The sequence below is a fragment of the Merops nubicus genome, unplaced genomic scaffold (genome assembly GCF_000691845.1).
Source record: "Merops nubicus isolate BGI_N331 unplaced genomic scaffold, ASM69184v1 scaffold13592, whole genome shotgun sequence".
NCBI classification, from domain to species: domain Eukaryota; kingdom Metazoa; phylum Chordata; class Aves; order Coraciiformes; family Meropidae; genus Merops; species Merops nubicus.
In genome coordinates this window covers 46357-58576 of record NW_008594326.1, presented here as the reverse complement: position 1 = coordinate 58576, position 12220 = coordinate 46357, and the positions used below count along the sequence as shown (strand labels likewise).

The 12220-nt window shown below is 39.3% G+C and overlaps 1 protein-coding gene across 1 annotated transcript in view; it reads left to right on the top strand.

The window, feature by feature from the left end:
- Positions 1 to 278: 278 nt before the first annotated feature.
- Positions 279 to 12220, top strand: part of PCNT (pericentrin) — a gene marked incomplete at both ends in the record, with an annotated part of 51326 nt that continues 39384 nt past the window's right edge. Inside the window, 6 exon segments of the mRNA XM_008935745.1 lie at positions 279 to 493; positions 958 to 1169; positions 2605 to 2767; positions 3659 to 3802; positions 11537 to 11766; positions 12194 to 12220. The exon segment at positions 12194 to 12220 is cut by the window's right edge and continues 18 nt beyond it. Of these exon segments, the coding sequence (XP_008933993.1) occupies positions 279 to 493; positions 958 to 1169; positions 2605 to 2767; positions 3659 to 3802; positions 11537 to 11766; positions 12194 to 12220 (991 nt within the window).

The following is a 12220-nucleotide window of genomic DNA, read 5'->3' as shown; positions in this document are numbered from 1 at the left end:
CCTCCCAGTTTCATGTCATCAGCAGATGTATAAGCCTGAGATGCATCTGACTGTGGTATAATCTATCCATCTGCCTGTGGAGAAGACAGGTATTTTTGGCTGTGCCTGCTCTGTGAAAATGGCATTGTTTTTTTAGTCGTCTGGATTATCTTCATTGTTAACTGTCAAACTATGGCAAGATACCTATTTTAGACTGCCATGTTTTTGTGATTGGTTTGAAGTTCCATTTAACTCAAGTCTATGCGGTTTTTGACACATACAGTATGCTTTTGTTCTAGGAAAAAACTTCAGGAATCTTATCAGCATGTTTTGAAATTGCTTACGGAGTTGGTGAAGGCCACAATAGCTGTTGAAGACCTTATCTGTAGTAGGATTGGTCTTTGCCTTGATGACAGTCTGGCTTTTGGAGACTCCAGAGAAAGTCACAGTCTTACAGAAGAAAAGGGATTCATACAGGATGTCAAAGCCAAAGAAAAACATCACCTAGAAAAAGGTAAGTGCAAATCTGCGTAACTGGATGTAGACAGTTCGCATTCTTGAAAAACATCTTTTCATTTGCTTTTGTGTGGATGAGGTTCAGAGGGGGGATTTGTCTTGTTGCAGTGTTTTTTGTCTCTTCCAAAGTTACTGCGCACTCAAGGTGGTCTCTGTCAGTGTTCTTTTTTTTTAATTATTTTAATGTTGCAAATTCTAAAATATTGCTGGAAAAGGCTGAGTGGATTATATGGCAGGAAAGATGAACTTAATGAATGCAGAGCTTTAGTCCCTGATGTATAGCACAATATTTTCAAACGTTGTGAAAGACTGTCTTAATTTTTCATCATTAACTCAATGAGGTGTACAAGGTTTTCATCTTATAATACATCTTCAAGACAAACTGATGTCACTCTCTGATATCAGTTATCTGTGTGGCCAATTCTGTCATTGTTCTGTTTTAAATAGCTTCCTTGTTTTCAGTAGATGAGTTGCTTGATGAAACTCTCACAGAACACAACCAACTGTCTCCAGTGACCGATGAGGGGTCTGAGTTGAGCCAATACTTATGTCAAAGTGTTTTTGTAAAGCCAGAATTGGCGTGTGAAAATGAAGAAATGATCCTGAAAATTTGCAATCGTATGCACACTGCAGTGGGGAGACTTCTGGACCTGGTTGCAGAATCAACTAAACAGGTAAAACTTTTAAATCTATATAGACCCTTAACTATACTGAAAATGTGAAATCTGTTTTAAGGCTTGTATATTTAGCACCCTATAGGACAGGCTACTTAAAAAAACACCCATATTTTGTCTGAATACATGGCAAGAGGCAGGTTTTTTACCATGAAGGTTTTGCTTTTATTTATTTCTCATACATGAGACTTTGACAACTGTTTTTTTTCTTCTAGCAGATCCTGTAGGAAAGCTATAAGTTGGTTGCCCTAAATAGATTTAAACTAGGATTTTAGATGCATTTGGCAACTTCAGGAGACCAAGACTTAAGTGTTTTTGACAGGTGTTTATCTCACTTCACATCAATGCTTCTTCAACATTGACAAATGAGTTAAAGAAAACTCAGTCCCATGTTAAAATGTTTTGGGAATATGTAGACAGCAACAAGCAAACATCTTTTAATTATACACTGTTTAATTGTGCTAAAAGGAGCTGGACTTGATATCAGAAAAGAAAATTTGAGTATTTTCATACTGAATTTTGCAGTGTCTAGACATTCAGCTTTGGAAAGAGAAGTTGTAAATCTGAGGTAAATACCTAAGCACTGTATACATTTAGAGAATTTAATTTAGTGCTACATGAATTAGTTAAGTAAGGAAGCCCATAATTTAAGAGAAAATGTGAAGGAAATGAATATATCTGAAATTCATCATTTCATGTATTTTGTGCAACCCAGCAGTGTTTGTGTGAAATGAATATTCACCATCCTAAAAAAAAAAAAAAATAAATCCCTCCTAGAATGAGTCGCTTAAATTGGTACTTTTGGGTACTGATGCCCGTCCCTCTAGCATGCAGCTAACTTGTGGTTAAAGCACTTGCCCAAGCCATGGCAGATTTAGATTCTAGGGCACTTTCACCAGATGCATTTAAGCATGCTTTTCTTACATGTGTGAAATGGTCTATTCATCACGATAAGCTAAACATAAAGGGGAATGGAGCTGCTCAGTTCCTTTCCTTTGAACTTGAGACTTTGTGTGTAGGAATGCAAGGCACATAGTCTCAGAGAACTGATGTCATACCTTGGAAACCTGATGATGTATTGACTTCACTGTCTATTAGACATGCCTCAATCTCTTGAAAAATTGAAGTGTATGGATGCTTTGAATTTCAAGTGGCTCAGGAAGTCTCAAGCTGAGCAGTTTAACCAACAGGGAGGTATCTCTATGCACAGTAAAGAAACTTACGTGCATAAGGAAGATTTGTGGTAAATACAGGTGTGTGAGTACAAGTACTCACCAAAGTGTCCAGGGGTTTTGGGCAAAGTCCATCTACTACTAAAAGATGTCAAAATGTGAACCCTCATGCATAAGGGTTACAAAAAATTAGGATGATTCTTATTTATGTCTGTAGTGTTATTATATCGAAGATCTCATGCTAGGAGAGTGTTTTCTTTCAGCTGGAGAAAATGCATGAAAACCACGCACAGTTCGAGGAAGAGTTCAGCCGCCGAAATCGGGAAACTGCCCAAGTGGTTAGTCAGCACCAGGAATTAATGGAGTGCCTCAGTGAGGAAAGTGAGGCCAAGAATCAGCTGGCACTAGAGCTTCATAAAGCAGAGGGTAAGAAAATTAAAACAATATTAAGAGACTTCAGTGTCATTTACTCATAGCTCATTCCAGTTACTTGAAACGTGGGTCTTCTCTTGCAAATCTACTACTTAATTTTCTTCATGCATTTCCTTGGACTAAGCACAATCACACTTGCTCCTGTACTTATACGATTGACTATGTTGGAAAATTATCATTTTTAAATATTCCTGCATGTCTAAACATGGGAGTTCGGATTATTGAAAAGCAGATTACTCCCAGTGTAAGTCAGAGCACCTGTCTGACTTTGGAAGGGTACAACATAAACCAGAGCAATGTTTGATCAGAGTGTAGGCATAAAGAGATTCTGTAAGAAGAGACAAAAAGACTGAGGCTGTTGATCTAAACACTATCACAGACTGCATATCATGAGTCTAATTCCCTCTTGTAAGGATTATGACCTGACATCTTCGTCTTAAGGAGATTCTCTTTGAGAGTTTCCATGTCCTGCAAGTTGACCTTCTCCCTAATGCTTCCCATTCTTCTTCTTAGTAATACTCCTTTGGGCTTATTTAGTCTTTCCAAAATCCTGTTTTCTTCCTTTCTGTTAATCATTCCGGGATTTCTTGGGCTCTGAATCTAACATTTAATCTTACTTTCTGGAGATTCTGCTTCTTCGAACCTCGGTGCCCAGTAGAGGATGTGTCAAGCTGTCCGATGTGTTCTACATGTTTTGAGGAATTTTATGGCATGGCAGCCTCATAAAATGTGTTAGGAGGCATTAACTGGTACATTTTATTCCTTAAGATACTTCAGAATGCCTAATTTGCAAAAAATTGTTTACTTATGTTTTCAAGGTACTTTTTTTTTTTCCAATTAGATGAGTTTATCTGTTGATTTATTGCATTCTGACTTGGGTTTTAGGCATTATCGAAGGCTATGTTGCCGAAAAAGCTGCACTGGAAGAGGCCTTGAATCTGAAAGAGGAATCTGAGCGTCGTCTGGTTGTGGAGCTGGAGAGCATGCGTGAACGCTTCCAGGAGCTAACCAAGGAGCAAGCAATTCTTGGTGAGGAGGGGATATGGCCCTATTAGTAGAAAACAAAACTGTCTCCAGACAGACCACCCTGCATTGTGTTTCTATAACATTGTCTTCGGTTTGATGACCTTGTGAGCAGCTCAGTCTGGTGAAGCTCAGCAGAGTCTCCCTGTAAAAGCAGGAAATAAAATAAAGCAGCTGATTCTTTGTAAGACAATAGCACTGTTAGTGAGGAGTGCTGCTGTAGTCCTGTACTTAGTTAGAAATGGAGAGTGTCTGAGGAAATAAGAAGCATGTATTAACTACAGGTAGTTAGTTGCAACAGATAATTGGTACCTAGTTAGTAAGTGGATTGCTGGTGATTTGACACTGAAGTCAAAGAGAAGGTTTCAAGACTTTTGACTGCTTCCATGACTAAGGAGATGGCTTAGTAATGATGGAAGAAATAAAATACTCCTGGCAGATTGTGGTGATGTGTGCTTAGTTTCACACAAGCTTTTCTCTTACTCCCCAGCCTTGTCCTGTCAAAACAGGCACATGGTCAGTAAAGTGGCTGTGGAAAGACTTTAATGATCAAGCTCAAAGTCTGTGTAGGTTTCTCAAGAAAACTATGTGGGTTGAAACAGATGAATAAGGTAGTGTTGTTGGAGAGGATAAGGGGAGGGAGATATCTTAAACCTGTGTATGAAGGGTGACTCACTGCAAGCCACAGACAGTCACTGAAATACCAAATCAATCTCAGCTGAGTCGGTGCAAAAAAGAAATCTACATAACTCCTTCCCCTACTCCATCATTCCCTCAGCCCCACAGAGTATGGGATATGATGTAAGCTCATCAACATGCAGGATGGAGTCTAATAACACTCAGTGAGTGGAATTTGGTGCTGTTATGCTGCATGTGAAGGAGCACACGTTTCAGTAGTAACAGCAATGATTTAATGAAGACCCAGAAGAATCTCAGTGTAATATAGCTGGCTTATGTAAGATTTTTTTTTTTTTGATTCACAGAACAAAATTCAGGGAGAGAGGTTTCAGGGTATGGACCCAAATTCTATAGGAGGGGATGTGTTTGACTGGACACAATCTATAGGTTGCAATTATCCATCAACTTCTCAGAAGCCTCTGTTGTAGGCTCCTCCCTGACTGTTCTGTTGTGTCATTTCTCTGCAACTCTTGTCAGCCTCTCATCCCACCACCACACTTTCTCCTCTTCACCTTGCTGCTCTTCACTTCTCTTCTGACCCTTGACAGTAACATTATCCTGGTCTTGTGGGCCACCAGCCTTCCCTGTTCTTCCTTTTGACTCTGCTCTTGACCGTTCAAATATAGTGCAATCAAAATACATATGTTGTACATAGAATCATGGAGTGGTTTGGGTTGGAAAACAACTGTAAGGGTTATCTAGTCCAACCTTCCAGCAGTGAGCAATAACAGAATAAAATCATTTCAGCTGGAAGTGACTTTAAAACAATCATCTAGTCCACCTGCCTGACAACTTTTGGTCAGCTCTGAAGTGAAAGCATGTCATTAAGGGCAATGTCCAGATGCCTCCTAAAAACACTGACAGGCTTGGGGCATCAACCACCTCTCTAGGAAGACTGTTCCAGGGTTTGACCACCCTCTCATTAAAGAAATGCTTCCTACTGTCCAATCTAAACCTCTTCTGGTACAACTTTGAACCATTCTGTGTTCACCCTGTATCCTGGGATACAGGAATTGATCAGCACCTCCCTCTCGATGTCCCCTCTTTAGGAAGCTCTAGAGAGCAATGAGGTCAATGCTCAGCCTCTGTCTTCAAACTAGAAAAACAGAGTCCTCAGCTGCTCTTTCTTGGTCATTTCTTCTAGCCCTTTTGTCAACAACTTGCTCTGTCCAACCTGGCCTAGAATGGTTCCAGGGATGGGGCATCTACCACCTCTCTGGGCAACCTGGGCCAGTGTCTCACCACCCACAGTGTAAAAAATTTCTTCCTTATATCTAGGCTAAATTTACCCTCTTTATTTTAAAACCATTACCCCTTCTCCTATCACTACAGGCCCTATTAAAAAGTATAGTACATGTGTTAGTATTAAAAGTTGTCTGTCTCTGACCTCTCATATGGCTTCTTTATCATGCCTTACTGTTACCTTAGGAGAAGATGGAGTAATGGTCTCGTGCAGATTGTCCTATCTTACAGAGCCTACACTTGTTTTCCCCAGTAGCAGAAGAAGGTGTGGGGGAAGACCTCCTCTTCCTTAGTGAGAAGACAGCAGAACCTAAACAGATTCAGGGGCTGTAACAAACTAAATACCTGTTGTGCTTGCTTTGCAACAGCAATGACAGCATTGAGTGCTATGTCCCACAGGAAATGCAAAATCATTCCATGATTTTGGTGAGCACAGGTACATCTATGTGTCATAGAAGTGTACAACAGATTATAGTCTCTAAGTCTGTGTCGGTGAGTCCTGCTGGACTGAATCCTGCTTTGAATCTCCTGCCAGGAACTATAAGGGGTTTGAGGCATTAATTATTCTATCTCTCTAAGGGGAAAATTGTGGAAAGGCAATATTGATTGTTTTGGCAAATGCGTAAGTGACTAGCAAAGAATGGTTTTTTGCATGGTTATAACGTCAGACTGTTTCTGTAGTAGTTCTAGTCCAATTACAGACATGGATCAACAAATGCCATCAGGAGCTTTGTGTCATAATAAAGGTGATTAAATGCATTTTTGCCAAATAAAAGGTAGGCGCTATCTGTATTACATACAAATTTGTAGTGATTTAGAAGATGGAATGGATCACAGTGTCCTGTTTGTGTGTTGTACATATCTGTGTGTTTTGATTTCTAGGAACACCTGTTGGTAATGTAGCACAAAAAGAAGGTTCAGGTTTGTAATGAGTGTGGGTTTGTTTTTTTTTTTTCTGGCTTGTGCTGCTGTAACACTGAGTGAATCAATTAAGAGTTTTGATTTTATATTAACAAAGAGGAATAGTACTTCATAAACAGACCAAATAAATTACTGAGATTATCAATATCTTGGTAAAAAAAAAGTTATGATGTCTGTGGTGCATGGAAAAAACCCTAAAACTAAGAATAGTCATTTCACTGATTAAAGGAAAAAAATTTTGCTGTGGCCAGGCTTAAAGTGCAGTGTGCCATTATCTTTGTGTTTGCCTGCTTCACTTTTGTTTTGAGGGGACTGAGTGGGTTGTTAGCTTGCTCTGAGCTTCTGATACGCAGTGGGCTGTCAAAATGATTAAATTTATTTAAAGGGGGGGAGAAAAGAAAAATATTTGATTTAAATGGAGAGCTAAAAAACAGAGCAAGAACTGAAGGAGGGAGTCTTAAGGGAGACTAGAGAAATGTAATTGGATAGATCAGGGCAAAGAAGGGGAGAACAGAATAGTAAGGACAGATAGTTATGAGGGGGAAGTACAAAGAACGAAGATCTGTAGAGTTCTACAATGACTTTAGAAGTCTGATGCTGAAGTAAAATTTGTAGGTGCCAAATTCTTTTTTAGATTATTTTTATTTATAAGCACATACCTATTCCTAGATGTGTTCTCTTGCATATTCACACTCTTGTTTATAGACATTTTCTTTTCCCTCAGGGGGTCTGAGCTGGATAAGTCATGTCCCTCAGGAGAATAAAAGAGCATTTTCTGTGTAAATTCCTGTTAGAGTTAAAAAGTTGCACTTGGCTGTCTTGCCCATTCTTATTCTTGCTCGTGTCTTCATTCCTTCTGTCCATTCACACGTCCCTCAAAGACAATTTTTATTTAACATAGTTTTGATAAACACCTCACTGTCCTGAAATTTGCTGCTGCCTGCTCCATGAGAGGGATCGTCTAACCTAGCTGGTTAGAATGTACTTTGGGATTGACATTCTCCTGGCAGCTGCAGTCTAGCTCTTGCCACCAGCCTATTAGAACTTGCGCAGTTTCAATTGCTACAGGTGCTGAGCCCTAAAATTCATCCCCTTTCTCCCCACCCCAGCCACCTGTAGTACTTTTCCTCTGGTTTGGAATTGTTTGTAGTATATGAAAAATATGATAAGTCATGTTATTTGGAGTTGATTGACATGGCTTATTCCTTGAAAAACTGATTCCTCTGCCCTTCCTTGATGTGGACTACTAATTTGAGTAGAATGTCCTTGCTAATAAAGTGCTCTTAGAATGAAGCTTGGCATTTGCTAAATGATGATCTTGGGAGTGGGATGGAGTGTGCTGGGGCATTACCAAAGAAGAATTGCATGATTTGAATTAGCATTAATAAAGTAACAGATTTGTCCTTACAAAGAAACAGATCTGCTATCTGCTACATGTGTTCTAAAAAAAAAAAAAAAAAAACCGAAAAAAAAACCCCAAACAAAATAAATCAAACTTTCTCCAACAGGTTACACATACTGAGATTGCCCCAATTTGTTACCCACATAAAATCTGTTAGCCTAATTACTTTTTTTTTTTTTCTCCCCATTAGCTTGCATTTCTGTCTGAGTATCTAATCAGTATTTTGTTCCTGTCCTGGTTTGGGGTAAATAGAGCTGGTTCTGCTCTGTGATTTTACTTTTTAGCTGAAGTTCTTCTAATTAACTGCTCTGTCTGAGTTAGCAGCGTTTTCATAAACTATCTGGCTGTAGCAGTGGTAAGACTTCATGTTTAGAGTTGCTGCCAGGGATTGGTGTGCAAACCAAGGCCACTGCTAAGCTTGGATCCCACACGGAAGGGGACAGAAAGCACCCTGCACCTGCGGGGAGAAGTGGGCAGAATAACTGACCCCAAGATTCACCAATGGGGTATTCCGTCCCACAGCCCTCATATCCAGTAGAAACTAAAAAATAAAAAAAGACAACCCTTCCATCACCCCTTCCCTTCTTCTCCTCTTCCGTCTACTACTACTGAACTACTGACTACTTGTACTACAATGAACGACATCCAAAAAGAATTTCTTCCATCCTACCTTTAATCTCAACTCCTGTATTCCTAAATTAAATTCCAAAATCCAACTCGTTTACCCAATCACCATCTATGACCAAGTCCAGCCTAAAACCCTCTCCCTGGGAACTTCTCCCCAACCAGGAGTAACAATAACATATTACCATAGAAAAAAAATTCGGAACTAACTTTATATATTTATACATAATCTAATTTATTATCATTATTACTATTATTACCAATGATAATATTAAAACTATTTTCCATTCTTCTTCTAATCAACAAATCTCATTCCCTTTCCCTTTCAAGAGTTTGGGGGAGGGGAAAGAACACCTGTTACAATTCTAAAGACTACCCTAACACCAAACCATGACAGTTCCTCAGAAAGCAATAGTGAAGCTAAAAAGAAACCATCAACTTGTTAATGACCATGTTTCTTAGGGTATAGAAGGAAAAAAATCCCGTACTGGTTTTCAGAAAAGCATCGGTTCTTTTCTCAGGGGTCAGTCTATATATGTGACCTTCTGTGTGTATGCCTGTCTGTATACACTATACCTGCCCCTCTTCTGTGCACCACATACATGCAAATACCCAGGCGTGCCATTTTATTCCCATCTCCTGCATGGCAAAGCACAGCACTTGGTAAAAGATACTCTCTGTTGTGCAGCTGTAGCTGGGATTCAAGTCTCCTAACGGAATTCATACTGTTGTCAGCTATTTTCTGAACTGTGTGTTTCAACCTTGGATAACCTTGCTGTGCTGCATCTCATGATGGTAGGAGGCTATTACCACTCCAAGTGGGTTGTGAGAAACTTTTCGGGGAATACTTTTCATTTACCTGAGTGCATGCTGGCAGAGCCTGAGCTACATTCACAACTTGATGAACATTTGATTAGGAAACTTGGAGCCTAGTTTGTGATTATTTAGCACTGGTACGGTTCCATATCTGCGTGTTTTTCTTTTGCTCAACCTTTTAGTTTTATTGTGCATATTTTAATATCATCTTAATGCAAAGCATAGTTGCTACAGTAAGAGACCAGGGTGGCTAAAACATGGAATCATAAGGTTGCTGTGAATCTTAAGAGCTCATTTAGTCCATATTTTTGTCCTAAACCAGTCTACTTGTTTCTTTTGGTCCAACCTCTTTAATTTCCAGAGACAGACTTCACAGTCCCTGCTCACTCTGTTCCATTATGCTTACTGTGGTGACAATTTCCCTGGTGTTTAATGTAAACTCTCTCTTGTCATTCTAAGCTTGTGACACTTATCCTCTTAAGCATGAACATAGAAATGTTCATGTTTCTTGGCTTATTTTAAAGTGTCTAGAAATGTAAGTAAATAGCTGTGAATAGTGAAGCACTAGAAAAGGTGTTGTAAGGAGGCTGTGGTATTGCTTCTGTTTTGGAAGGTTTGTAACAGCAGCTTAAAATTATGTTAGGTCGTAAATGTGGACTGAGTTAATCATGCTTGGAAAAGAGAATTGTGACGTTCTTGGAACAGGGTTGGATGACCAGTTTAAGGTCTTCATTGGAATCACAGACTTACCTTTTTCTCTATAATTGAAAACATGATGAAAGGTGAGTAGTGAAACATTTGAGGAAAAAAAAAAAAAGAGCTCTTGCAGGACCTTGCTTTAAATACTAAATAGCCAGACTTCTATTTCCATGTTCAGGTTACTTAGCTATATTTACATTAAAATAGTTTTACTGCCAGTGCATTTACAGTAGAGTCTGGGTTTGGGTCTCCTACATAGCGTATTCAGTGCATCCAACTGATTGAAAATGAAGTTTGTAGTTATAAATTAGCTCTTGATAACTTAAATAATCTTGAACTATGTAGTTTTCATAGTTGTGTTATTTCTTTTGCAGTCTGTTTAGGGGAAATTGTGCCATCTTTTTCCCAAGTCATTCTTCCCTTTGTAGCTTCAGGACTGGACTAATTTTCTGTAAGCATGGTTTTTCTGTGTTTTAGTTCCGAGTCAGTTTCAGAGAAAAATATTATCTTTGCTTTCTTATAGCAGCCAGCTTCAGGGTAGGACTGGTCACTGGTGGCTAGTGAAAAGGTGGCCTGGATGCTAACTCAGTGTAGATGTCAGCAGCAGTATCTAGCATGGTACGAGGCAGAGGAGAAATTGAGAGGCTGACCTGGACGTTGGAGGTCTAAGATGGATTTTGACATGACGGTTTGGAGGAATTGAGAATTTTGTCTTGGGTAGCTTGATTAGGAAGAGCTATGAAGTAGGATAGGAAGGTGGGATGGAAAGAATGGCAAGGATTTAGGAAAGGGCAGTTGGAAGGATGGGTATGAAAATAGATGGCTGACTGTGGGGTGTGGAGCTTAAATTTAGGGATGAAGCACATCTGGAATGGAGTGAATTTGGAGGATTTAGGATCTGGTGTCATTTGGAAAGAGCCTCTGGGGCAGGAAGAGTGTGGAACGAGGGTTGAAAGGACAAGGACCTAGCGAAGGAATGTGAAGGACTCTAGGTCAGGTGAAATGGGGCTCTCTGGATTTGTGAGGACTTCAGGGGTGAAGGTGAATGCTTTCTATCCGCCCAAAATATCTCCAACCAGGATACACTTTGGGATTTAGAATAGAAATTTTAGAATACCCATGTACTCCTTTACTACATCATACATCAGTCTTATCACAGATGGCTTTTAGAGGCAAAGTGGGCAGGCAAGAATCAGACTTCCTTTTGTGTCTCTCACAGACCACTTTAGGAGACTTTTATTTGGTTTTGATGCCGTCCAAAGTATCTGAATTTAATTTCATTTTAAACTCAGGTTGATTTTTGTACCCTGCACTGACAACTTTGTGGTGGTTTTTTGTTTGTTTGTTTTCTTATTCAGGTCTACTCAAGGAAGTAGAATTTTTAGCAAAGGAGAAACTAGAGCTTCAATGTCAGGCAGAAAAAGACCATTCCAACTTACGTTCTCAAATGAAAGATTTGGAGGTGGAACTGGAAGAACAGTTGCATAGTAATCAAGACCTGGCTACACAGTTACTGGAGGTTGCTGAATTAAAACAGCAGATTCAAGTTCTTGAAAAACAGCTTAAAAAACAGCGGCAATTCATGGATGTAAGCAGGCTTGGTATCATATTTCTGTGGTCTTGGAGGTGATCAGTACTCTTCCTAGCTTGTGACTGAGACTGTTCCTGAAGTAGGATGCTTTCCTTTTTGTTGGAAACTTTTGTATTGTAGCCTTATAAAAGAGAAAAGGTGGTTTTACAAGTCTATCCCTATGGTATTACTGGATAGTTTTCTATTTTATTAATTGTTAATTGTAGTTTGTGTGTACATTGGAGTCAAAAAGCATTGGGTGTTTTTTGCCTTTCTCTGTTTTTTAGCTGTACTTTCAGGGCTACTAAAAGGCGTTAATTATTTTTAAGTTGACATAGTTTCTTCACAACAAAAACAATGCCCAAACTTTTTCTTCTACTCAATATTGTAATAAAATGCAAAGTTTCTTTGAAAAGGTTTTCATTATCTCTGTGGGGGTTTACAGGAGCAAGCTATAGAAAGGGAACACGAA